Source organism: Maniola hyperantus, chromosome 15, assembly GCF_902806685.2.
Source record: "Maniola hyperantus chromosome 15, iAphHyp1.2, whole genome shotgun sequence".
Lineage (NCBI taxonomy): Eukaryota > Metazoa > Arthropoda > Insecta > Lepidoptera > Nymphalidae > Maniola > Maniola hyperantus.
The window spans coordinates 8,792,595-8,816,530 of NC_048550.1; the positions used below are offsets into that span (position 1 = coordinate 8,792,595).

Consider the following 23,936-nt stretch of genomic DNA (forward strand, 5'->3'; position numbering starts at 1 on the left):
AATTTGTACGATTACATTATTATATGATTTACCATTTGAACTTTATTCTTAAAATATTTTGTCTTTTACATGTAAGTATAATGCATAGGTATAGTCGCGGTAAATATAAGGCTCCCTTGGTGCATATGAACGCAAAATATACACGCTAAACGCAGCCTATGACGTCACGTGCGTTTACGTGCTCCTAACACTCACCTATAGTCTATTTTTTACTTGTATATGCGTACTCTTGAGGTTCAATTTTCTGTGTGTATGGCACACCTTATCTAGCTTGCTTGTATGTCCATAATTGTGGCTCCAAACCTTTGAGTTTGCGTTTGACGTAGTGTGGCGTGTTCCTTACTGCGTTCATGCGCACAAAGGAACTCCTACGATATTGCACAACACACTTCTGATTACTATTGCATTGGTTTTGACAAACCATGCGGATAGTTAAAATGAAACATCAAATCGCAATTGGCCAATTCCAAGTCGTAATTATATTTCTCTTATTGCAAGTGTGTTGTGTAATTAACCCCATGATCAAAAATCTCATAACAGTGTAAATCTGACTCTTACTTTAATTCTCTTACTATTAAGCTATAAAATTAATCAAAAAGGGTTAACCCTCGTTTACATGGACGCTTTTCCAATGCGTTGAAAAAGGAACGAATAAAACACAAAAGTCAAACTCGATTTAACGCCGAGAGTTGAAAAAACACTGCGTTAAAAAAGTGCATAAGAAAAGCATTCGTGTAAACGAGTTTTCCAACAATAAATACTCGATTCGGTTTCAAAGCCAACACACAATTTTAAAAAATATCTATAGTACCAACACACAATTTAAAAAAATATCTATAGTTGCCTATGACGTGTCGCCACTTTAACTCATCGATTCTCAAACTTTTCTTACTGATTTTTTATGTAAAAATATAAACGCTCACCCCAAAACGAAATCTCGATAAATTAACAATAATAATATTCACTCAATTTACTCAGATCTACATATATCCATTTCAGTGAGAAATTAGATTATTGATAGCAAGTAATAAGTCCCAGTCTGAAGTAGTTTTAGTGGTCCTTCGAGCCAGACGAACCTAATTTATACATATTCGTTCGTTTGATAAAATTTGGTACCTATATAGGTACCAATTTTTTAATTGTATGCGCGTTTTAAAAGAAGATGTAGGTTACGCATTTTTATAACAAATTTATTTTAACATAAAAACAAAACAGCTGCAAAATTCATATTACAATTTATAATATGAACGAAATTGATTTAAATCCGAGAAGTGAACACAATGATATGTATTAGTTATTAACTCAATATCTGAAATCACGACTCTCCTTAAAGTTTGAGAAACGATGACACAGATGAAACCATTGATTACTTAACCAATCAAATGTATGTATATCTATAAATCACCTTACTTTACTCTTATACTAGTATTAATAATATATCAATCATTACTCACGAATTAATTACAGATCTCTAGTATAATTTATAAATTATCACGAATAAGTATTAAGAAAATATTGAGATTATTATTGTGAAACAATTTTCAATTCCAAAATAGTATTATTTTTAAAACAAAGTGTAATTGATTTCAATAGGTATATTTATTACTGAGACATCCGCATTATGTTTCGAGTGCCCGTGGAAAGTTCTGTGGAGGTAATTGATAAATAAAATAATAGCTTAAGTTTTTGAACTGGTTACTTGCATAGATATTATGGTAAAAGAGACCTGCTAGCTTTTTATATATATTTCATAGCGAACAAACAAGCAGGCGGGTCACCTGATGTTAATTGATTACCGCCACCCATGAACATTTGCAGTACCAGAGGCACCGCCGATTGCGTTGCCGGCTTTTCAGGAATTTGTTGATTCGCTCCTTTTTTATATTCTATGTGCAACTACAAAATATTATCATCAACAACAGCCAAATTACATCCACTGTTGGATATAGCCGATATAGGCTTCTTTTAAGCAGCGCCAACATTTCCTATACTCGATCATTTGCATCAAATTGATGCTAGCCACTTCTTAGATGTCATCGGTCCTAGTCCCCACAGGCTGTAAACCAGGTATTTTAAAATTTTCATAACTCAAGAACCTACCAACAGGACAGGACCACTTTGTCCTGGCAGGTGAGGTAGACGGACCAGATATGTTACAAATTTTTACCAAGCACTTATTCAAAACTTTCCACTACCTCTCGGATCATTATAATAATTAAGAATTAAAATACGAAAAAATATATAATGCGTAAAATTTAACTCTTTATGCGCCATTTTAACTTTTTGTGTCAAATTTCATGTCAGAAGTACGATTTTAGTCCTTATTTTAAAGGTGAACCGTACTTTTGACATGATAGTTAACCCATAGAATTAAAATCGCGCGTCAGGAGTCATTTTGTACGGACTATACGTGTAAAACGTACCACAGTAAGGTTCAACTGTATTAAGGTAAACAAACAAACAAACAACAAATACATATTTTTAATGAACTGAATAACATTTTAAATATAACCAAGTATATTGACTTTTTTATTAATTCAGATACAAGTTAGTCCTTGACGGGCATTTCTGTATAATATCTTAATATAATCAATACAAGTATTTGACAGTTGTTCGTTTACCGTCTGCGCTGTGTCAATTGAACAGAGTTTAGAGGGTAACATCGTAAATGTACAACAATAATAATTAATTCCATTAAATATCATCAGTTAAGTCATAGCCCGATACGATTCCTCACGGAGTCCATTCACACGTTATCACTAATTGTGCAGTAACACTAAGAGTCCGATACAACTACGTAGGTCAGTGAGGCAGCAGCGAGCCTCGCCGCCCCTGCCTCGCGCCTCACCACGCGCCTCGCGCCTCGCTGCGCGCCTCGTGCCTCGTCACGCCACACCACACAAGGATAATGCACATCGACCGATCACTACTCCACTAAACATATTTACAAAACCACTAGGACGAATAACTTAAAGCGAATAAATAAAAGCGACGCTCTTTGGAACGGGTTACATTCGAGGTACGCGAGTACGAGCGTGAATGTACCGCCCCCCGCGAGAGCCAGCTCGAAACGAAACTACGACGCACTAAGTGTAACACCTCTCCCATACAAGTGCCAACTTCTGTAAGGCTAGACTTCCGTGGGTCGCTGCTGAAGCGCCGCGACTGACCCAACAATACTAAACATTAGAGATGGACTATTTTACATGCAGTATTTTAAAAATCGCGTGTTTTTTTTCATTTTTTACGTGCACAAAAAACCACTTGCTACCTTACTTAAAGTGTGAGACATTACACCTCACATTTTCATAGTGTTTAGTATTGTCGCGTCAGCAGCGGCGGCGTGTCCGTAGCAGGCGTCAATCGCTTCGGCTATGGCCTTACGATTTCTGCTCCCAAGTACATATTGTACAATGTCACATGCATTTTCAAAGAATTTTCATACTAACCGACCAGCCGTGATTGGTCCATTCCGGTAGAAAACGTACCTGTTAGGAGAGGCGTTAATCTTAAAACTAAAATGTTAACAAAATATGGCCGAGAAGCAATTCCCAATCATATACATAATTACATAAATGTATCAATTTTGACACCCAGTCTTTACATTCGAACGTTGAGATTCTCGATAATTTCTAAATTCCAAATCGATTTCCGAATTGATTTTCTTAAATTAATATAAGCTTAAACTCACAAAATAAATCGATTAAAAATAATCAAAATATGATTACAAAATTAAGGGGCTATAAATTAACAAAAAAATAAAATACAGTTTCCGGCTAACAACTTGAACATTGATGAGATTGGCTGGCATTCCCCATTACACCGCTTAGGCGCCATCTCCACGGACAAGAGAATAGAGGCGATAGTCTCGCCGTGTGACAAAATTCGATACAAATTCTATAGTTAGTATCGAATTTTGCACAGGGCGATACTATCGCGGAGATTGGCTAATAGAGTTTATATCGAATTATGTGGCAAAGCGAAACTATTGCCGCGATTCTGTCATCCGTGGAGATGGCGCCTTAATGTTGTTTGCCGGGCACTATATAAAAAATGTGTATAAATAAAATTGTTCAGCGCGAGCATTACGAAACTTATCGTATTTGACGCGAGTCGACTATCCGAGCGGACCACGGTCCGGGCCTGCCTTGTCTAGCATCACCCCGACATAACATCCACACTGAAAGCTTTATCAAAACAGACACTTCGTAAAAGCTTAGAAGCTAAAGTCGATACGAGATTCTATTCCATTTTACAGTTTACTTTCGTTACGAACCGTTATTCGAACACACCACCGATTTTTAAATAAATATATCTAGAGTAATAATGAAATAAATGTTATCACAAAATAATTGTACTATTCAGGACATAATCACATTATGGCGCATTTGACAATTTTAGATCAAATGTTGTATAGAAGCAGGCGTTACTTTGCGGAAGTCCATGATTGACGAACAACCATAATCTTAATACACGTTACACCACACAGATTTGTCTGTTTTAGATGATTATAGCAAATTAAGTTTATGGTTTCAGTTCAAAAACGGCTCAACCACAACATAATGCAAGCGTACTGATATAATTCTTTAAATCTAAAAGGTTCTAAACGCCGATAATGTACTTAAACAAATACTATCAAAAATTCCCAAATGCACCACTCAATCTTAAAAATAGTATTACAAAAATAATTGTGTTTTTCATACACGCTAATTTGAAAATGAACAAGGTATATTGAGGATATTATATAACAAATAATATCAGTGCGGTACATTGACTAAGAACCTTTTAAATGCTATCGTCGTCATAATATCCCCAATATAGCCATTCAAATTAATTCAAAAAATAATATTTGTCCAATAATTTATTACGTGAGACGCTTTCTTCTCCCCATCTTAAATCGCCTCCCATCACCCAAGTTATTTTACGTAAAAAATAATATCAGTCCATTTTTTATAAAATGTAAATGTTTTGGTTGAGATTTGAAGGAGTTCACCCCTAGAATAGGACCAAATAACAAACCGCCTCCCCCCTTCCCTTTAAAAGGTCTTACGTAATAAATGAAGGACCTCTAACATTTTTAATATTACATCGGAACGGTTACATAATCACACGTAAGCGTGTCGGTGTGTGTGTGGGTTCGAAGATGGCGGTGTGTCTGTGTGAGTGTGTGTGTGTGCGCTATGTGTGTGCGTGCGTGTCGCGGGGCAGCTAGCGCGCTCACGGCACGAGGTCGGGCAGGCGCCCGCGACCCTAGGGGCGCCCACCGCCCTCGCCGCTCACCACCTACGACAAGGAACGACTATGTTAAATAATATATTATTATACCTATATAAGTATGGTAGTAATGTAAAACATATCTTACAACATAATTAAATCACAACCCAGAAGCCCACGCCTTACGCTCAGCGTAAAGTTCATCAAAGCGAAAGAAGACGAAAGTCTTTAATGTCTGACAATATGGTCCTACCTGTGACAACGTGTGGAGCTGCAACGTGGATTGTGGACACTGACAGTTGGCCTTGTCCACAAGTTCAAATTCGCTTAATGTGCTATGTTGGGTATCTCTCTGAGAGACAAAATCTGTATGAGGAAATCCGTGGGAGAACCAAAACTCCCCGCATTATCCGTAGGAAACCAAAGACATAGCTCAACAAATTAGCAAGTTGAAATGGCAGTGAGCAGTGTCTGTCGCAGAACCAATGGCCGCTGGTGACACGTGTTCTGGAGTAAAAACCGTGTACCTACTAGCAAGTGTGGGACGACCTCCAGCCCGCTGGTCTAACAACCTTATAAGGTTAGCAGATAAGGAAGGCGGGGGGCCGTGTATGGTGGCACTCTGTCGAGAAGGTCTAGGCAAACAAGCTGATTGATTGAGTACACCCAGCCGAACCTGTCACCACACACACAACTTATATAACGCGTTAAATTTAACTCCTCACGCGCCATTTTAACTTTTGTGTCAAAATTTCTATTCAAAAGTACGATTTTAGTCCTTACTAGCTTATGCTCGCGACTTCGTCCGCGTGGACTACAAAATTTCAAATCCCTATTTGACCCCCTTAGGAGTTGAATTTTCAAAAATCCTTTCTTAGCGGATGCCTACGTCATAATAGCTGTCTGCATGCCAAATTTCAGCCCGATCCGTCCAGTAGTTTGAGCTGTGCGTTGATAGATCAGTCAGTCAGTCAGTCAGTCACCTTTTCCTTTTATATATATAGATTATAAAGGTGAACCGTACTTGTGACATGACAGTTGACCCATAGAGTGAAAATGGCACGTGAAGACTCATTTTTTACGGGCTATACTCACTTTCCGCTCCTTGTAGTAGAGCTCCTCGCTCTCCTTGTCACAGAGCAGCAGGATGACGGCGCCGAACAGGAAGATGGCGGCGCCCCAGCCCACGCCGTACGCCCAGCCGAACTCCCACACCGACCGGTTGCCTGTTACCGATCATATAATATTTAAGTAATTACAAAAACACATCAAAACTGATTGTCTCAAAAATATATGAAAAAATCCTCAGGGAAGAATTTAAATAATAAATAACAGACTAGACTTGTGTTACAATTACACAATTTACTCGTGCATTCGAAAGCAACAAAGGTATGAGTTGCCTAGAAGAGATCACTGTAGTGATAAAGTCGCCCTTTATTTTTAAGTTTATTCTGTATTTTTAGTCTTTATAATATTGTATTTGGCGATAAACATGTTTAAATAAAATGAATAAATACAATTTTATATAGATACCATTGTTAATACAGTTAAAAATAACAATATTTGTACCAGTAATAATTATACACCATACACCAGTAGTTTTAACGTTAAAAATTTAGTAACGTATCGTCTAGGTACCGTCCATGCACACACACATTAGAATATTTTGACTGCTAAAGTAATAAAAAATCTGAGACCATACAGTATGACATAAATAAATTGGTAAGCTACTAAAAAATCTATGTCAAACAAAAATAAACAAACACATACCGATTCCATACGTACCCAGATTTAACTCTGCGGCGAAACACACCGGGTATATCACTAGCGCTATAAGGATGCACATCACTGAAATACAAAGGAAACTTAAATTTTATTCTATTTCAAAAGTTTGCTGTTAAATTAATTAAATCTCCTTAGGCAAGAAATTCGTAAGTCCATATCCCTATGTTTTATACTCAGTCCATTTTGACTCTGTATGATTCAATATAATTCATCATAATACGACTGACTCATTAAACCCCCAGCTCAAACCCTTGGACTAGAAAACCAAAATTTCTAACAGAGGTTCTTCTTCTATTCTAAACAAGGAACAAGACCAGATTTTTCGAAATACCCACAGGAGCCAAGCCACGAGCGGTCACTAATAAATTAATGAGACGGTAACAATATTTTTTAGATTTTGGCTATTTATTGCTCTCTATTCACGTTATATACCGCCTCGACTTTGAAAATCAAGAGTGGCACTGTATTTAGAGTCAAAAGTCACAAAAAGCCTGAACTGAAATACTTTGTGCCATTTAGACAACATTGACATTAACACCAGATACAGTTGCGGAGCATGACGGCCGCGCTATGCACGGTAGGCTGACTGCAGTCAACAGTCGACAACTCGACACTTACTGGAAACTCGAAACCACGAATTATAACGAAGACATTTGAACCGTATTGTTACTTATCTAACTGGTGATAGAGATAGCACTAAATTGTGAACACTGCTCGGATTTGCTACCACCTACTAAAGATGTGATTGAATGTTATATTGCTGCATAATCCCTTATTATAAATGCGAAAGTGTGTGTTTGTTGGTTTGTCCTTCAATCACGTCAAACAGAATGTCGAAGCTTCGACGACACTGGCAAGTGTGACATCATGATATGTTAGTACATTTGACGTAGGTAGGCCCTAGCGTAGTCCTATTTTTCTATGAGTTTACGTCAAAATAACCTAACATTTGTCACATCGTCGATTCAGGATCAAACCGAGAGTTCCCTCATTCTAATTCAGTCTGCTATGGATGAGGTGAAATCAAAGAAAAAATAGTTGTTTCATAGCCTACCTAGCGTAAGTATAATACAGGTAAAATTTTACGCCGGCCAGTGACGTCGAAGCCTCGATGTTTGTTACAAGTTCCCTATAACTGTCGTGAACTGTGGTGGTAGTATCTGGGCAACTACGGTCGGTACGATCGGTACGGTCACCGTAATACAGGGTCTGGAAGAAGCCCTGCACAGCCGCCCAATCAACGAGAAGCAGAAGTACGTACGTGCAAGAGCCATGGCAAGCACCGCGAACCGGTAGTAGCGGAACTTGGTGCGGTGGTCGGCCGAGCGCAGCCCCAGCCCCGTCAGCAGCGCGCCGCACACGTCCGCCGCCAGCGTCGCCACGCACAGACCTGCTGCGGCCCTGGACAACGTTCACATGCAATAGGTCAATCCTCCGCTATGTGGTGGTGATACACATGCCTACAGATGGCATAGCCGTACCAGACACAGCACACTCGCAAGCTCGAGTGTTCAACACTGAATAATAGCCACCGAGCTCATTTGACATTTATTTATAAATTAATATTTCGATCTGTCTGAAACGATGGATTGTGTTCCCACTAGATTACAGCATGGGGTTATTTAAGGGGCGGACCAAAAATTCCTGAAAGGCCGTCAACGCATCGGTAGTACCTCTGGTGTTGCAAATGTTCGTGGGCGGCGATAATCACTTAACATCAGGTGACCCGCCTGCTCTTTGCTCGCTATTTGTATTTGAAAAAATAGGGCAAACCGCATCCTTATCATCATCACGATCAATCCATCGCCGGCCTACTATTGAGCAGAGATCTCCTATCGGAATAAGAAGGGCCCATAGTCCGCCACGCTGGCTAAGTGCAGATTGGTCGGCTTTACACATTTGACAACATTAAGAGCTTTCAGGCATTAGGTTTCCTCACGGTGTTTTTCTTCGCCGTTAAAGCAAGTGATATTTGATTGCTTAATACGCCAGCTCCGAATAGTTGAGGTGCATGCCCGGGATCGAGCCTCCGATCTCCCGAAAAGGAAGCGGACGTTTTAACCACCAGGCTATCACGGCGTAACGCATATCTTACTTAATATAAGGCGCGGGTCTCGCAGCGTAGCATCCAGGCTGCGCGGTGATATCGAAGGGCAGCGGCGTGGGCGCCTCCGGGTCGATGCAGTGCATGAACAGGCCCTGCCGCCAGCCCGCCGCCATCAGCCAGTCGGCCGACGCCAGCCCCAGCACCATCAGGATCACTACCAGCAGGCCGCAAATCAACGCGATCACCTGCAACGAACAATAGAGAACACCGATGTGTTAAAATCATCATCATGATCAACCCATCGCTGTCTCACTACTGAGAACGAATCTCCTCTCAGAATCAGAAGGGTTAGGCCATAGTCTACCACTTTGGCCAAGTTGGGATTGGCAGACTTCACACACCTTTGAGAAGAACCGGGGTCGAAAACCCCGGGCCCCCCGACTAGAAGGCCGAAGCTTTTCTAGCTAACACCGTGTAAAATGTTACATTAAAATTCCCAAAAACTTCCAACACTTTCTTCGGAAGCTATTCGCATAGTAATTAGTTGAGGAATAAGACACTGTGAGAACTGAGAAAATTCCCCACTCTGAAGCCCTGCCTGGTTTCTTTGACGAAATATTTTATTCAATACAACGCTATTCGTGTAATACCTACCTATCAGCCAAAGAGGACTATAAAACATTTATTCTTAACAAAGTTTTAACAGAATCATCCGTAATAGGTAGGTACTTAATAGTCGTTCCGCAAGAACTTGACTATGCACTTTCGTTTCACTACTTTTAGTGGCAAACGTTATTTTAATAGGGAACTTGCCCGTTCTTTAGAAGAATATTTTTCTTTTCATAGTCATAGACTTCTTAATCTAATTTATTTTACTAAAGATCTTCTCAGAATATTAATATAAACGGACAGGTAAAGACAATAAGATAAACCCTAAAATCAATATCCAAACGAAAGCAAATGACTTTAAAATAATAAGTAATTATAAAGTGTAAATGCCTCGCACTGAATTCTAATCTATAGCATGCTTGCTTGCCCTCTTTATTGATACAAAATTTTTACAAAAAAAATAAAAACCGACTTCGTTACACAAACACTAAAAATTGAAAAATAATTTAATTTATTACCGAATATATGTATACAAGAGTTAATATAGTTCCATAATAATACTTTTTGGTGCCGGTGCCAATTAGCTTTAGCTGCGCGAATCGTCTAGACTTCATATTTTTATGGGACTCCACAATGGCACCTCATTGGCACCGACCCCAAAAAATATTATTATGGAACTATATTAACTCTTGTATACATATATTCGGTAATAAATTAAATTATTTTTCAATTTTTAGTGTTTGTGTAACGAAGTCGGTTTTTATTTTTTTTGTAAAAAAATTTTATTTCACAATTTTTAGTGGCTCCATGGAATTATGCTATGACTGGTTAAAAATCTACTGTTTACTAAGCTATTACACTGATCGCGAGCAATTTACTCTTATTCGTTGAGGAGTTCCAGTATCTATCTTCGAAGATGTTCATCAGATCTTCACCAAATTGAAATGGGACCAACTTTGAAGTATACCCTTTCAAACAAAAAAAGAATTTTCAAAATCGGTCCAGGCGTTTTCGAGTAATCGGGGAACATACATAAAAAAAAAAAAAAAAAAGATTCCGACGAATTGAGAACCTCCTCCTTTTTTTGAAGTCGGTTAAAAATAACCGATCGTGAGAAAAGTTTTTAACATTATTGATTAACCAATGCCTACAATAAGGTATCGATCTCACGGTCTAGAATTCTGAGTTGACTCCTGCGTTCTGTTTTTACTAAATCTACGAGTACGCAAATTGCAAAGGCAATGGCTCTCTATAGGGCTTAGTCTAAGCTCTAAACGTATAAAAGTAGTTGACTGCAACCGCGACGGGCAAATCTACCTATTTGACATACATTATTTGATTGTAGTGGACTCGGAACGCAGAACTCTAGACCGCTGACTGTGGGATTGACGCCCAAAATAAAAAGTGCCACAACAAAGAACTCGCAAGACAAAGCGTTTCCTATGTCGCGTCGGAGTTTCCTAGTTCGCCATCCATCAAGCTTGCGCCTCGCTCGCAATAAGTAAAAGTAGAGCTAGAAATTATAACGGATTGTACGCAGAGACAGCATTGCCATGAACAAAGACAAGAAATCAGGATATTCCTAATTTATTTGTATACACGAGTGATGAATAATTAATTTGTGGAAAATTAAATTAATAGAATAACAAGTTTATAATAATAACCTGGATGCATAATCACTAAAATAAAATTGCAAATAAATGGTCTCATGCAACATCATCTGTATATATAGAACTAGATGATGCCCGCGACTTCGTCCGCGTGGATTAAGGTTTTTTAAAATTTCCTGGGAACTCTTTAATTTTCCGAGATAAAAAGTAGCTTAAGTCTTTCCCCGGGATGTAAGCTAACTCTGTACCAAATTTTATCGAAATCGGTTAAACTATTGGGCCGTGAAAAGCTAGCAGACAGACACTGGACTGTTACCCGCTCTTCTCGGTAAAATCTGCTGTGGTAGCCTTGAATAATTATCAAAAGAGTCACAAATTGGCCAAAGTGATATAAAGATATATTTGGATTTGCTATACTTTTGACTGATACTTAAACTTAAAATCCGAAGCAAATTGGTAGTGTGGCAACCCTACACTACACAAAAGCGAGGGTAAGGAAAACGTGAAAGTGAGAGACACGGGTGTCTCGAAGAGAGGCGGGGCGCGTGGGGTGGGAATCGATCGGGCCCAAGGCGCGTCTGGACCCGACTTCCATCAGCTGTTAGTGGCACGAGTTACTCTTGGAAGTGAGGCCTCTCAAGATATCCTGACGGAAACATACTTATTACTTAACAGTCGTTATATTTTGATACCATAGAGGTAGTACAGTACGCGGCAGAAAATGTACGCGGTAGAAAAAGAAAGTCTTAGTTTAGAAACATCCGAAAGTGGACTGGGATGGCCAATTAACGTAGCACAACTTTATTGTTTGACGAAAGATAGGAAATTATATGACGAGATGACGGCCAGCCTCCAATAGTTGAGAGGCACAACATTCTTGTTGTGCCTCTCAAATAATAAATAATCTTCTTCTGAAGATTATTTATTATTTTAGGTTTCATTAGTTTTGCCTTTGGATAAGTAAGTACCTATACCTTCAGATCTAAGATTTGAACACCAAATAATTGATTTCCATTAGCTATTGCTACAGTAGCTTTAGCAAGTAGTAGTAATTAGATTCTTTCCATTATACTACTCAAGATTTCATGCTCTAAAAGCAAACATGAAAGTCAAAGGGAAATAAAAATTAATACCATATTCCAACCAAGGTTACGAAAGCATTTACTGTCAAGCCCTTTGTTTTGAATCGAGGCTTTTGGATCATTCGTTTCGATTGAATTAAACATTTTATTGTCCATACACCGGAAGCTTTGCGCGATGTCAAGAGGGATTTCATTCATTCAATTGTAAGAAAAGTTCACTCAAGGGGTCTCGGTCTCTGATTGGACTTTTAAACACGTGCAGGGTCAGCAGGGGTTACTTATAAGCACACATTTCGATGATAAAGACAAATAAAGGCGAAAGTCTGTTTGTTTGTTGGTGTATTAGTTTGTTGGTTTGTCCTTCGATCACGTCGCAACGGAGTAACAGAATAACGCGATTTTTGGCATAGTAACATAGGCTACTTTTCATCCTGGAAAATCAAAGAGTTCCCACAGGATTTTTAAAAACCTAAATCCACGCGAACGAAGTCGCGGGCATCAGCTAGTTAAAATATAATTTGAAATTTTAGAATATCACACAATAGTACCTATAGTAGGTAACTAGATCAGGTTTGTCAAATCTTTTGTCGGATATGGACCTTGGCAGACCAATTTCTAGTCCCGAATATCTACTTCCAATTGAATGAACGTTTTTCATGCTCTCAAAAAGAAATTCTTCGCATGAACGTTCCCGTATTTGTTAGTTTATCACCCCTTTTTCACTCGACGGCTTTCCAGCTTCGGCTGAATGCTCGAAGCTTTTACGAGAAATTTTCTTACTATCTACAATACTACACTATAATAAATTAGATAGCCACGGTTCATTTTCAGGGTTCCATGCCAAAATTTTTCAGAAAGAGTTTTATTTGGTCATTAAAATATTTAGTGAAATATTTCTAAAAAATACCATTCCCCTCCTTCATCTACTGCTGGCTGTAATGGCTATATATCTTGGCGCTGTTTCGCAGCACCTGAACCTCGTATTGCACCTAATCTCTCCGATCGTGTCAGAATGCCGTCCCATCACACTATGAGAGTAAATTAATAGAGAGTGCATCAGTGTTGGCACTATAACACCACCCACACATAATATAGCTAATATCTAAGTATAATGATTGGTCGCCGTGGCCTAAATTTGTTCAGGAGGACATTATATATGAATAACATGGTCGCGGCTTGTTTAATATTGGCGATAATAATTAATGCAAGAAGCGTCGTGCTCTCAGAATTTTAATACATCGTTGAACATAAGGACGCCCTTAAAAAAGTCCCTGAATATAACTACGAATCCTTATCCTACGTACTCTCATGATTCTGGAAGGAGCTCCTTGTTCTTGCATTTTAATCTTCGAGCTTATTTTTTAAATTAATACCATACCTCGCCTATAGCCTCGCTATCCTTAAGGTATGAATTTTCTTTTTAGGATAGGTATACTCTACTTTACTCCTTTCACGTTCGTATCCAATTCAAAACACTTTTGGTTAGGTATTTACCTATCATTATTTACTTGTAAAAGTTTATTGGAATAAAAACACGCTGACAATTTCCCAACCTGATTGAATGCTAAAATAACTCCGATTTCTTTAAAATAACATTATGACAAGAAAAAGTTAAAACCCGACTAATCTTATAAACGCACAGGCAGACAGTTTTGTAGTAGACTATTTTTGTCTTTAAATTATATATTTTCTGAATCTTCACAATGAAAACTTTCATTTGATACCAAACTCGATCAAATTACTCAAGTTTACATATATGTTTGCTATTGTATTTTTTTAGTCTTGTTCTAAATACATATATAAAAGGAAAAGCTGACTGACTGATCAATCGACCGATCTAACGCACAGCTCAAACTACTCGACGGGTCGGGCTGAAATTCGGCTTATAGGTAGATAGCTATTATGACGTAGACATCCGCTTTGAAAGGATTTTTGAAAATTCATTCCCTAAAGGGGTAAAACAGGGGTTTGAAATTTGTTTGGTCCACGCGGACGAAATCGCGGGCATAAGCAAGTCTGTCATATTAGATTTGTCATGGCGTCATAAATAGCATTTAGCTTAGATAAAAACTATACTAACCAAATCTAATTTATGAAAATCTAATAAGTAGTTTGGTAGCTACGAAGGGACCGACCAATCGACAAATAAACAAACCAATACATAGGTACATAGAAAAGAAGCCAGCTAAGCTAATAGGTATTTTAAATTTTTACGTAGCCATCTCAAACAGCAAAATATTAGGAAATTATTAGCACAATGCAGATCCGTATCGCACTGTAAAGAAAAAAATGCTGACATGAACTAAGGGGAGGGTGTTAGGAAGACACGGCGCGCCGGCACGCACCTAAGATATTTATATAAGCCAGTTAGTTACTCGAAATAAACTTGAAACTTTTGTTTAGTCACGTCGTTTCGTGGCAGAGCGGTATAAATGTGAGATTGTTTACGAACTGGTCTATGTTCATTGTTCCACGTTCATTGTGCATCTTTCCGCTTCGCTCGTTTCCAAAGGATTTTTTGATTGGAAAACCCGACGTATTCCTTTCCACGCCGTTTGTGTCGGAGTTTATCAGTCTAGAGTCTAGACGCGCGCACTGGCAGAGACTAGAGCGATAACTTATCAAAGTATTTCCTTTGAAACTTCGAGATTGCCAGACTCCTTAATCTTTTATTTCCTAATTTTTCTACATGAAAATAAAATAGAATTTTAAATCATCAAATGCATCTGCTACTGGTTCGGAATCCTTTCTACCGAGAAGAGCCACACAAAAAGCCACACATTTCACAAATTTCAAACCTCTATATCACCCCCTTAGGAGTCGAATTTTCAAAAATCCGTTCTTAGTGGATGCCTACGTCATAATAGCTATCTGCATGCCTAGACATCAGGAGTCATCGCATACCTATTTCTCTCTTAGGGCACTAAGCCAAGAAATAGCAGACCCTAGCCGGCGAAATAATTGCGCTGCGCCTCCTGGCTGGCTTTAGGAGAAGACCCATACAGCAATGAGTTTTCTCGACGCAAAATGTGTCATTCACAAACTGCTAGCATGGCGTGGTGTCAAGTACAGTAAATCCCCACATGTACCTACGATACACGAGAGGCGATGTGGCGCCGAAGATCGGTTTCTACAGTGAAACAAGTAGTCTTATCTGAAGTTTGACTAAGGAATAAACAAGCCGGACTGAGTGGTCGATTCCGGAAACCTGCATCAATCATTATTACAATCGCAATTGTTGTGATTGACTGAGTTTATGGTATTCTTGTTGCAACAATGCATTGGAGCCAAGTGCAATGCGATATAGTGAGCGAGCCTCAACCAATCAGAGGTGATTGCGATTGTCACACTATACCTAGCTGTCATTTTACCGTAATCGAGCCACGGTTCTTGTGCAATGCGCAGTCATACGCCTCGTGTTCAGATTGGACAACTATGTTTGCGCGCACTTTACCATAGTAAGTTCCAAGCTACCTGTGCAATCTGGGTGGCAGGCATTTCGTCTTGTTCGGTCGCGAACTGCGGCGGCGGGGGCAAGACGGGCGGCAGGGCGCGCGGGTGCGAGCGGAGCCCGCCCGGGCCGGCTCCCGCGCGCCCCTGCATGCGCACGCTCTACCCGACCGCCGACACCACACGACTCGCGATACGCTCTCAACACACTCCACACACCACACGCGACTTATGTTACACTTGACTAGTTACACACACGCACACACTTGTGGATAACACACACGTATAAATTCCTATGAGCTGAAATGAAATGGGGTTAGGTAAGAAAGAAGTCACTAAGTGCACCGTCCCAATAACACCAGCGTGAAACGACATGGCTGCATGTCTAATAGCAAGGGACTAAAAACCTTTTAAACGTGAATGGACAATGAAGGCTCGTGGGTGTCATTGCTTTCTAAAGACTTAATAATATTATGTTTGCATACGAATTACGAGCTCATGAGGACGGGCAGCAATTTCGGCTGATTGAAATCCTACGGGTTGAATACACACCACACGCGGCTACCTATATGTTACACTTAAAGAGTTACACATACTTGTGGACCACGTCATGTATTTTCTATGTGCTGAAATGAAATGGGTTTGGGTTGGATAAGTGATCACTGATCACTAAGCGCACCGAACCAAGCAGCGTGAGACGACATGCAGCCCAATGGACTAAAGCCTAAGAAACGTCGTGAGTAGGGACTGAATGAGGATGTCTCGTATGTGTCCGTACTCTCGAAAGACTTAATATGTTCAGCATGGGACCCATCCAAGCTGATGAGGATGGCCAGCAATGTACCTACTGATTGAAAATCCTATGGATTGTAAGCACACCACCCACGACGACGACGAGACGGCCCGGTTTCCACCTAAGCAAAGCGGAGCGGAGATGCGTTCAGTCGACTAATCATATTCTTAACAAATGACTATAGAAAATTATCACGTCATCTTTTAAAAATCTGTAGACTGAACACATATCTACTCCGCTCCGCTTAGGTGGAAATCGGGCCTAATGTTCTGCTTAGTAAGTAATACTACGAATATTGCCTTGTAATTTTAAACGTCTCCCAATAAAATCTTATTCCTATGAGTTGAAGTAAAAGGGGATGTAATGTATGCATGAGAATGAAGGAACGTTGAGTCGTTCAGAGAAAAAAAATCATTTCAGGAATAAAGGAAGGAAAACGGAGTGAGGAAATGAACGAATACACAATATCTATAGTGAACCCTGAAATATCGGAGCATTGGAGAATCCGTCCGGAAATATGTTGAGTAACATCAGATAAATCGTTACTACAGAGGAGAAAATTGTACAGATGTCCTCAATAGTTGAACATTGGTTGTGCACCCTATTAAGTTGGGGTTAAATTAATTAGTAAGTAGGTATGTAACGTAGGTAGGTAGATCTACTAAGTAGAATGGAATGTAGCAGCTAGTTCGAAGAGCGAAATGTATCTTAAGTTTATTCCAGAACATATTTAATTAAAGTATGCATGAAGAGCAAGTAAAATAAGAAATCCGTGCGATGTTTAATTCATACCAAATACGCCGCAGTTTGCAATGTTTGCATGACTCCTGAAATTAGGTCAGTGAGCGGACTAAAGTAAGAGGATAGCGACGCGTAAAAGCATGGTGATTATGAAAAAGTACGTCAACTGCAAACTGGGACGCTTCATATACAGCTACACGTAAATTACTTAAACTGAATTTGGAGAGGTGTGACAACACATATTTCTCCTTACTTTCTTTTTAAAATATCTTCTTTGCTCGCATCACTCAAAAACTACGGGATCAATTGAGAGTGAACCAAAACTTTGCAGTTCTGGAGGATAACATTTTATAACCGCACTTAAACACAGCTCTAAATTTGACCAAAATTGGTCTACTAGAATCCAAGGTAAGTACAATTTAAGGGACTGAATACGGACATCTGCAGCACCAGATGAATGCAAATACGTTAATATCTTTACACTTTTACAGATGTATCAGCAAGATGATCGCAAATGTTGTGCGACGCCAAAGTGGAAGCCAAGTGCCAGGTGAAACATGAATATACATTATACATAATTCTAAGTTTAAAGTGATGGGTTTTGAAATGAAGCTATTCTCCTTACATGTGATAGTCTAATTAAAGGTAACGAGGTGGCAAGCTCAGCGAGAAATAGGTCGAAGTAATTAGGTAGCTTCCCAAGAAGCAAGTGGAAATTAAAAAGTAGGTGAACAAAATGACGGGATTGCTTCTACTCTATTATGGGTAAAAATAATAACTATTCAGAGTTTTGAAGTATTCGAATAAAAATAATAATACATAATTAAGTACCTAATTGTTATCTAATTAGGGTCCTAGCATTATTAAAGCGCATTGCATCCGATCCGAATCCATGAAAATACGGATATGAAAACCTCGGACCGAATTAGGATATTGCTAACGCACTGATCCAAATACAGTATTCATAGTCTATGCGATATGTCCGATTTGAAAACGAGGTAGTGCGAAAGTTTTCGTACTAACTGTAGGTACTACGGCTACTTTGGTTCGAATATTTTCTTCCGAATTAATTACGGATGACGGAGAAAAATCGGATGACGGAAGTCAGACCTAGTGCGTAAACTACCATACAAATAGTTCTATGACTACTTCGGTACGTATTTTCACGGATTCGGATCGAATGTGGCGCATAACCGCTCTCGTGTTCTATAAACTGGTAAATATAGAGCAAAACCTTAAAACAATCAAAAACAAATGAACGGAACTGAACTAAAATAGAATCTGAAAAATAAACAGAATGTCTTCCAATACTCCTTTATTTATACGTGACCGAAACGAGCAGGACAGCATTGTGTAAATCCAATGAGAGAAAGTTAAATAAGGAAAGCACTAAAAACAATTTAACTTTCAACAAGTTGCATCCTTTTACGGAAATAAAATCAGAAGTTACTTTACAAAATTTAAGTTAGGAGAAAAATATGGTTGGGTGCCAAAACTGAATAAATATTTATCTTTCTCGTTGCTGTTGTTTCAAGCTTATAGAAAAATAAATAAAATGGGCAATGGATTATGGATAGCTAATTCAATGCAAACCAATAAACAAACAACCCGCGACGTGTGAATGATACGTCACGTATTCTTGTTTCTTTAATACAATTTATTTTAAGCCTTTTTGTACTTTGTATTTCCTTATGTCGCTACCTACCAACAGTTCTAAGTAAAATAACTTTCTCTCTGAATCATCCGATTGAAAAAAATCTGTGCCATGATAATTAGTGCAAGAAATTAGGCCAAACTATGACGTTTTTTAAGTCACAACTATATATAATAATATAGAACTTAACATTTCACAATAATGTGTTTTTAGAGAAGTCAATACACAACTGAAAGACATAACAAGTACCGTTTGAAAAAATCTCGTTTTGTAAGTGCAAAAAATAACATCTTATAATTTCACCGAATTTTTTGGTTAAGCTTGCGAGTTTTGCGCATTGAGACGCGCCGACTTCGTATTTCACACAAGGATCACCTTCAATTGCTTCAGCTCTTAATTTCCATCTAATACCACAGTACTTAAACGATTAGGATAATAAAACTAATACAAAAGGGGAATTCGGTGGTGTTTATATGGGAGTTAGTGGGTAATGTGGATGCGAGGGCGGGCTTGGCGTTTGGGCGGTTGTACCGGGCGGCGCGGCGCCTGACGCGAGACTGCCCCGTGCCCGCCTGCCGCCCTACACCTCGCTATTTGCCACCCTCCCGCACCAACAAAACGCAGGTTACAAATACACGTTTATTAGCCAAAACTCTACTTCAAATTCGATCATTCCACAACAAACAAACTGCAAAGTACTTAGCAATATACAGAGCATTTCATGCACTATATCAGCCTAATTTTTTTTTTAAATTAACACCTCAATTTATTGTAATTAATTATTATCACAGTCCTTGTATTCACACCTGAGTTATCTGTAATGGTGGACGAAGCGGCGGACCAGACTCTTCAGCCCGTTGACCACAAATACTTCGTATTGCTCGCAGTTTTCGAGACCAGTCCGATCTAGACGGAAGTTTAAACCATTTTCGCGACTTATTGGCTCCAAAAGTCATCATCATCCGGTCGCCTGCAGGTTTTGTAGGTTTGTATACTACTTTTGGGCTCTCTATATTTTCAGAATTCGGTGCTACACGGTACTTAGCTCCTGATAGGGCTTTCTTCAAGTTCTTAACTGCGCGTCGAGCTGGATTTTCTGCACTTTGTTCAACATGAGTTTCTGTGTTCATTGTTGTTTGAATGGACATTGAAAACGATGAAAAATCATCATCTCTTCGTAAAAAGTTTCTGATACGGCTTAACACTGTCGGCGGAGGGTCGGTATTGGTGCTCACGGTACGAAAGTGAGGTTCATCATCGCATTCTATCGGCACTGTCGTCGAGAAGTAAGGCTGAGAAGGAAGTGTTAATGTGCGTCTCGGAGAATAGTCTTCCGGTCGGTATTCTCGTTGATACGCGAGTTGTAACGTGCTTATGCTTAAGCGTTCCTGAGGAGGCCATAGTTCTCTAGTAGGTGGCACGGGAGAGGGTCGTTCTCCCAGCATTCGCCTCGCCAGTTCTGCTGGCTGCCAGAGAGAACTAGCTGCCAAGTTGCCGTGCGTTGGCATCACGATACAAGGGCCCACTAACAGTGCTAACCATGTGGGCTAATCCAATACAAGGTTTTTGCACTTGTCGGTATTCGCGGATAAAAGGCACGCTTTTTAAATGGATTATATACTGTCTTAAAGGTAAATATGGTTGTTTTGTTTATACCTACATATCAATTTAATATCATGTTTATAAATGACTGATGCTAAATGAGTCATTTTAGTAAAATAAATTATTGTTCATAATACCTACTATATTAGGTCAGATCTTGCACTTTTGTGAAAATTTATAATTTTAACAATTTTGTAAGTATGTTTATGTTAGTTTGTACTCGTAGTTTAATTAGTGTAATTGGCTTTATGGCCGTTCTAATTAAATAATAAATAAATAAATAAATAAATAAATAAATAATAATAATAATAATAATAATAATTGCACATGCACAGCTCACACACGCCAAATAAATAAATACGGTACAGTAGCCGGCAGTAAATATTGTACATCGACCTTTAGAATGAGGTTTGGCTTTGTTTTTTTTTATTTAGATACAAGTTAGCCCTTAACTGCAATCTCACTTCAAAATAAGCTGGCGTGTTTCCACTTGAGACTATCATTAGCAATAACAATAGGATTAAGTCGTGGCGGGTGAATTCTTTGTAAACACTTTCACGTTTCAAACGGTTTTGATACTTTCTCTATGTTATCTTCTTTTTAATAATAGAGGAAATAGAAATACCACTCAGTTGTTTTTTAAACTTCGAAGAGTTCAGTTAGTTAGCTCAGTGGAAATTCGTCTTTCGATATGTTTCGTCCTTGGGTGAAATCACCTTCCACAGTGCCATGTGAAAATAATAAAGACGATAATCTGAATGTATTCAACAAACATCTAAGTCGTGATGCACAAATAATTCTCTTGAACGTATTTTAATATTTTACTAATTATTTTAATTTAATTGCAGTTGTGAGTGAGAAAGGTGCTCTGAAAGAAACTTAGCGCTTGAGAAATTGACATATTTTATTTATTCAAAAGTATCAACACTGGTTGGTTTGCAACAAAATAGATAAGGTCGAACCGGCTCCTTTAAAAATGAATAGGCTCTATGAGTGTTTGGTTTACTACCCCTATTGTTTACGTCCAAGTGGAAACACGCCAGCTTATTTTGAATGCACTATAAGTGATGATGCGGTCTAAGATGGAAGCAGGCTAAGGGGTATGGTAGTTTTTATTAAACCCATGCCCCTTTGGCTTTCATACGGCATCGTAGGGTCTCTGTTACTCACACCTATGTGACGTTTTCTCGGTCTCAACGACATGAGACAACGCTCTACGAAACTGCTCTATTTCTAAAGGTTGATGTGCAATATTTTTGCCGTGTACTTTACATCTACAATCTACATGTGCTTGGGGCTTTTGAATTTGAATTTCGAGTTTCGACATCCTTCGAATTTTAAATACTTATTGAAATGCGTTGTTTTCCGCAGCAGCTCAGCGATACTATCAGCAGGCTAACATCAGATTAAATCTGAGAGGCTGCCTTTCGCTTCGCTTTCGATGACTCTATTAATATTGCCTATTAAGTTATTATACTGTGAGTATGATTATGACAACGGAATAATGATAGATATTTAATTTTTTTAAGGTAACAGTCCAATCTATGCGGTGCAACCACATTGTGGCTAATTCTGTTGCTCAAATGACTTTAAACTGATAGGTCAAAATTTATTGCTACCCCTTTTGTAATGCTCTTTGCGGAAAAGGATAGCGCTAGCCGCTAGGTTTAGTTAGATTATTTTAGTTTAGAGATTGTGTACCTACAACAGAATAAGCCACAATTTCTGATAATATGTGGACAGCCTCAGGCTCCCTGTTTTGAGGCACATATACACGTAAAACACGCGTCGGTGACGCATACCGTCGTACGCGCGTATGTGTTAAATAATTAATACCAATATACAATGACTGAATGAAATCTATTAAGTTTAAAATAAACACATCATATACTTGTTTCAGATTTTTTTGTAAAGCTGTCTGATCACAAAGTTTAGACATAATTTAAATAAACTGTGTCTACAAATTTAGTCGAGAATCTGACTGAAGAGAGAAGAGTGTTATATGTGAAACCTTAGATGTTTGTTACTCCTTCACAGTTCACACTGATGACCAATCAATATGGCTGAAATTTAGAATGGAGACAGATTATATCCTAAATTAACCACACAGGCTACATTTTATCCCTGAAAATCAAAGGGTTTCCACAGGATTTTTATAAACTTAAGTCCACATGGATGAGTAAGGTTCCAAAATTGTGCAAAAATTGCTTACCTTAAGTGGTCGTGTAATTGTGACAGTTTCAATCATTGTGGTAGATGCCATTGTGATGATTTACCTGAAATAAATAAATGAAATAATTAAAAAGATTAATATGTTAGATAGTTGATTAAGTTACAAAAATAAAATACTAATTATCACAAACTACACTGTCACCATAATTTTCAATAATAAATACTAATTAAGGCCTATTCCATAATGAAAGCTTTTGAGCTATAAAAATAAATTTGCATCTATACAATATTTCCCTTGCTTTGCATCTGTGTACAATCCCTACTAACATGGTAGCGATACATAAGTATCATATTATCAAGTAATAAGTATATTATAATTTCAAATAGTATTTAAGTATATCAATAGTTTTCTGAGTGAGTAGCCTGATTGTGAGTCACAAACTCAAGGTATAAACCTTGAATATTCTTTATATTATAAGAGCAATATACAATAATGTTTTACATAACATGTAACATTACATATAAATTACTATAAGTAGATACGTATAATGTAAATAAAAAATAGCGCACTATTTAAAAATATTCGAATACTTGTTAATAATGGTGAATACAGTCTGTGTAGGTAAGGTAGGTAAATGGTATAATGATATTACGATAGAAAAATATCAAGTTTCATAAACATTACCCCACATTTTTAGTTAAGTAGTTTGAGACCACATTGCGTATTATTATTTACAAATACAATAAAATCGAAGCCATAAAACAAAGTAGATTTTTGTTACCTACTTAGAAGCTGCTTAATAGTGCATTTAATAGTACCAAACTTACATAAATTATGTTCAACACATTGAATTTTGAAAAATTCTGGTTTATATGTTTGTAAAAATCATCAGCACACAACAATTCTAGGATTTCTAGGATTTTTATACGAACAAAATATTGAAAAATGCACAATTTCACACCATTCAGAACAGAAAACAAAAAAAACCACAGACCGGACACCGTAGGACGAACTGTCAAATCGGTCAAACCACAGACGAACAATATAAACACATATATAGGGATGAGCGTATTTTTACTCGACCAAGTATTTATACTAAGTATGAGATGAGCATGGTATGAGCTAAGCTTCAAAGTAAGCGTACGGTCTGGTTCATAGAAATCCGTGGAGGGGTGG

General features: G+C 38.3%; 2 protein-coding genes across 9 annotated transcripts; both read right to left on the bottom strand.

The window, feature by feature from the left end:
* Positions 1 to 5,110: 5,110 nt before the first annotated feature.
* LOC117988957 (transmembrane protein 47) lies at positions 5,111 to 23,732 on the bottom strand. Of its 8 annotated transcripts, none has more exons than XM_069503440.1 (8): positions 19,361 to 19,460; positions 16,890 to 16,926; positions 15,822 to 16,097; positions 9,095 to 9,291; positions 8,261 to 8,400; positions 6,985 to 7,062; positions 6,310 to 6,440; positions 5,111 to 5,283 (listed from the first exon to the last, which is right to left on the bottom strand). In XM_069503440.1, the coding sequence occupies exons 3-8, from the start codon at positions 15,948 to 15,950 to the stop codon at positions 5,251 to 5,253; spliced, it is 708 nt and encodes a 235-aa protein (XP_069359541.1). In that variant the 5' UTR covers positions 15,951 to 16,097; positions 16,890 to 16,926; positions 19,361 to 19,460; the 3' UTR covers positions 5,111 to 5,250. The 8 variants fall into 8 exon arrangements, with proteins under 8 accessions (XP_069359541.1, XP_069359542.1, XP_034832144.1 ...); XM_069503441.1 differs by lacking the exon at positions 19,361 to 19,460 and adding an exon at positions 17,383 to 17,542; XM_034976253.2 differs by lacking the exons at positions 15,822 to 16,097; positions 16,890 to 16,926; positions 19,361 to 19,460 and adding exons at positions 22,800 to 22,863; positions 23,588 to 23,732 and having other exon boundaries at positions 7,000 to 7,062.
* Positions 19,611 to 20,529, bottom strand: LOC117988955 (uncharacterized). The gene has a single exon (XM_034976250.2). The coding sequence runs from the start codon at positions 20,491 to 20,493 to the stop codon at positions 19,786 to 19,788; it is 708 nt and encodes a 235-aa protein (XP_034832141.1). The 5' UTR covers positions 20,494 to 20,529; the 3' UTR covers positions 19,611 to 19,785.
* Positions 23,733 to 23,936: the final 204 nt, after the last annotated feature.

What these genes read in the sequence shown, in the direction of transcription:
- LOC117988957 (XM_069503438.1), bottom strand. Translation starts at nt 15,950, where the DNA reads ATGCAGGGGCGCGCGGGAGCCGGCCCGGGCGGGCTCCGCTCGCACCCG. An exon ending in CTGCCACCCAGATTGCACAG is followed by an intron (nt 9,292 to 15,821) that starts GTAGCTTGGAAC and finishes TGTTCGTTGCAG; the next exon opens with GTGATCGCGTTGATTTGCGG. An exon ending in GCTTGCCATGGCTCTTGCAC is followed by an intron (nt 7,063 to 8,260) that starts GTACGTACTTCT and finishes TTTGTATTTCAG; the next exon opens with TGATGTGCATCCTTATAGCG.
- LOC117988955 (XM_034976250.2), bottom strand. Translation starts at nt 20,493, where the DNA reads ATGCCAACGCACGGCAACTTGGCAGCTAGTTCTCTCTGGCAGCCAGCA.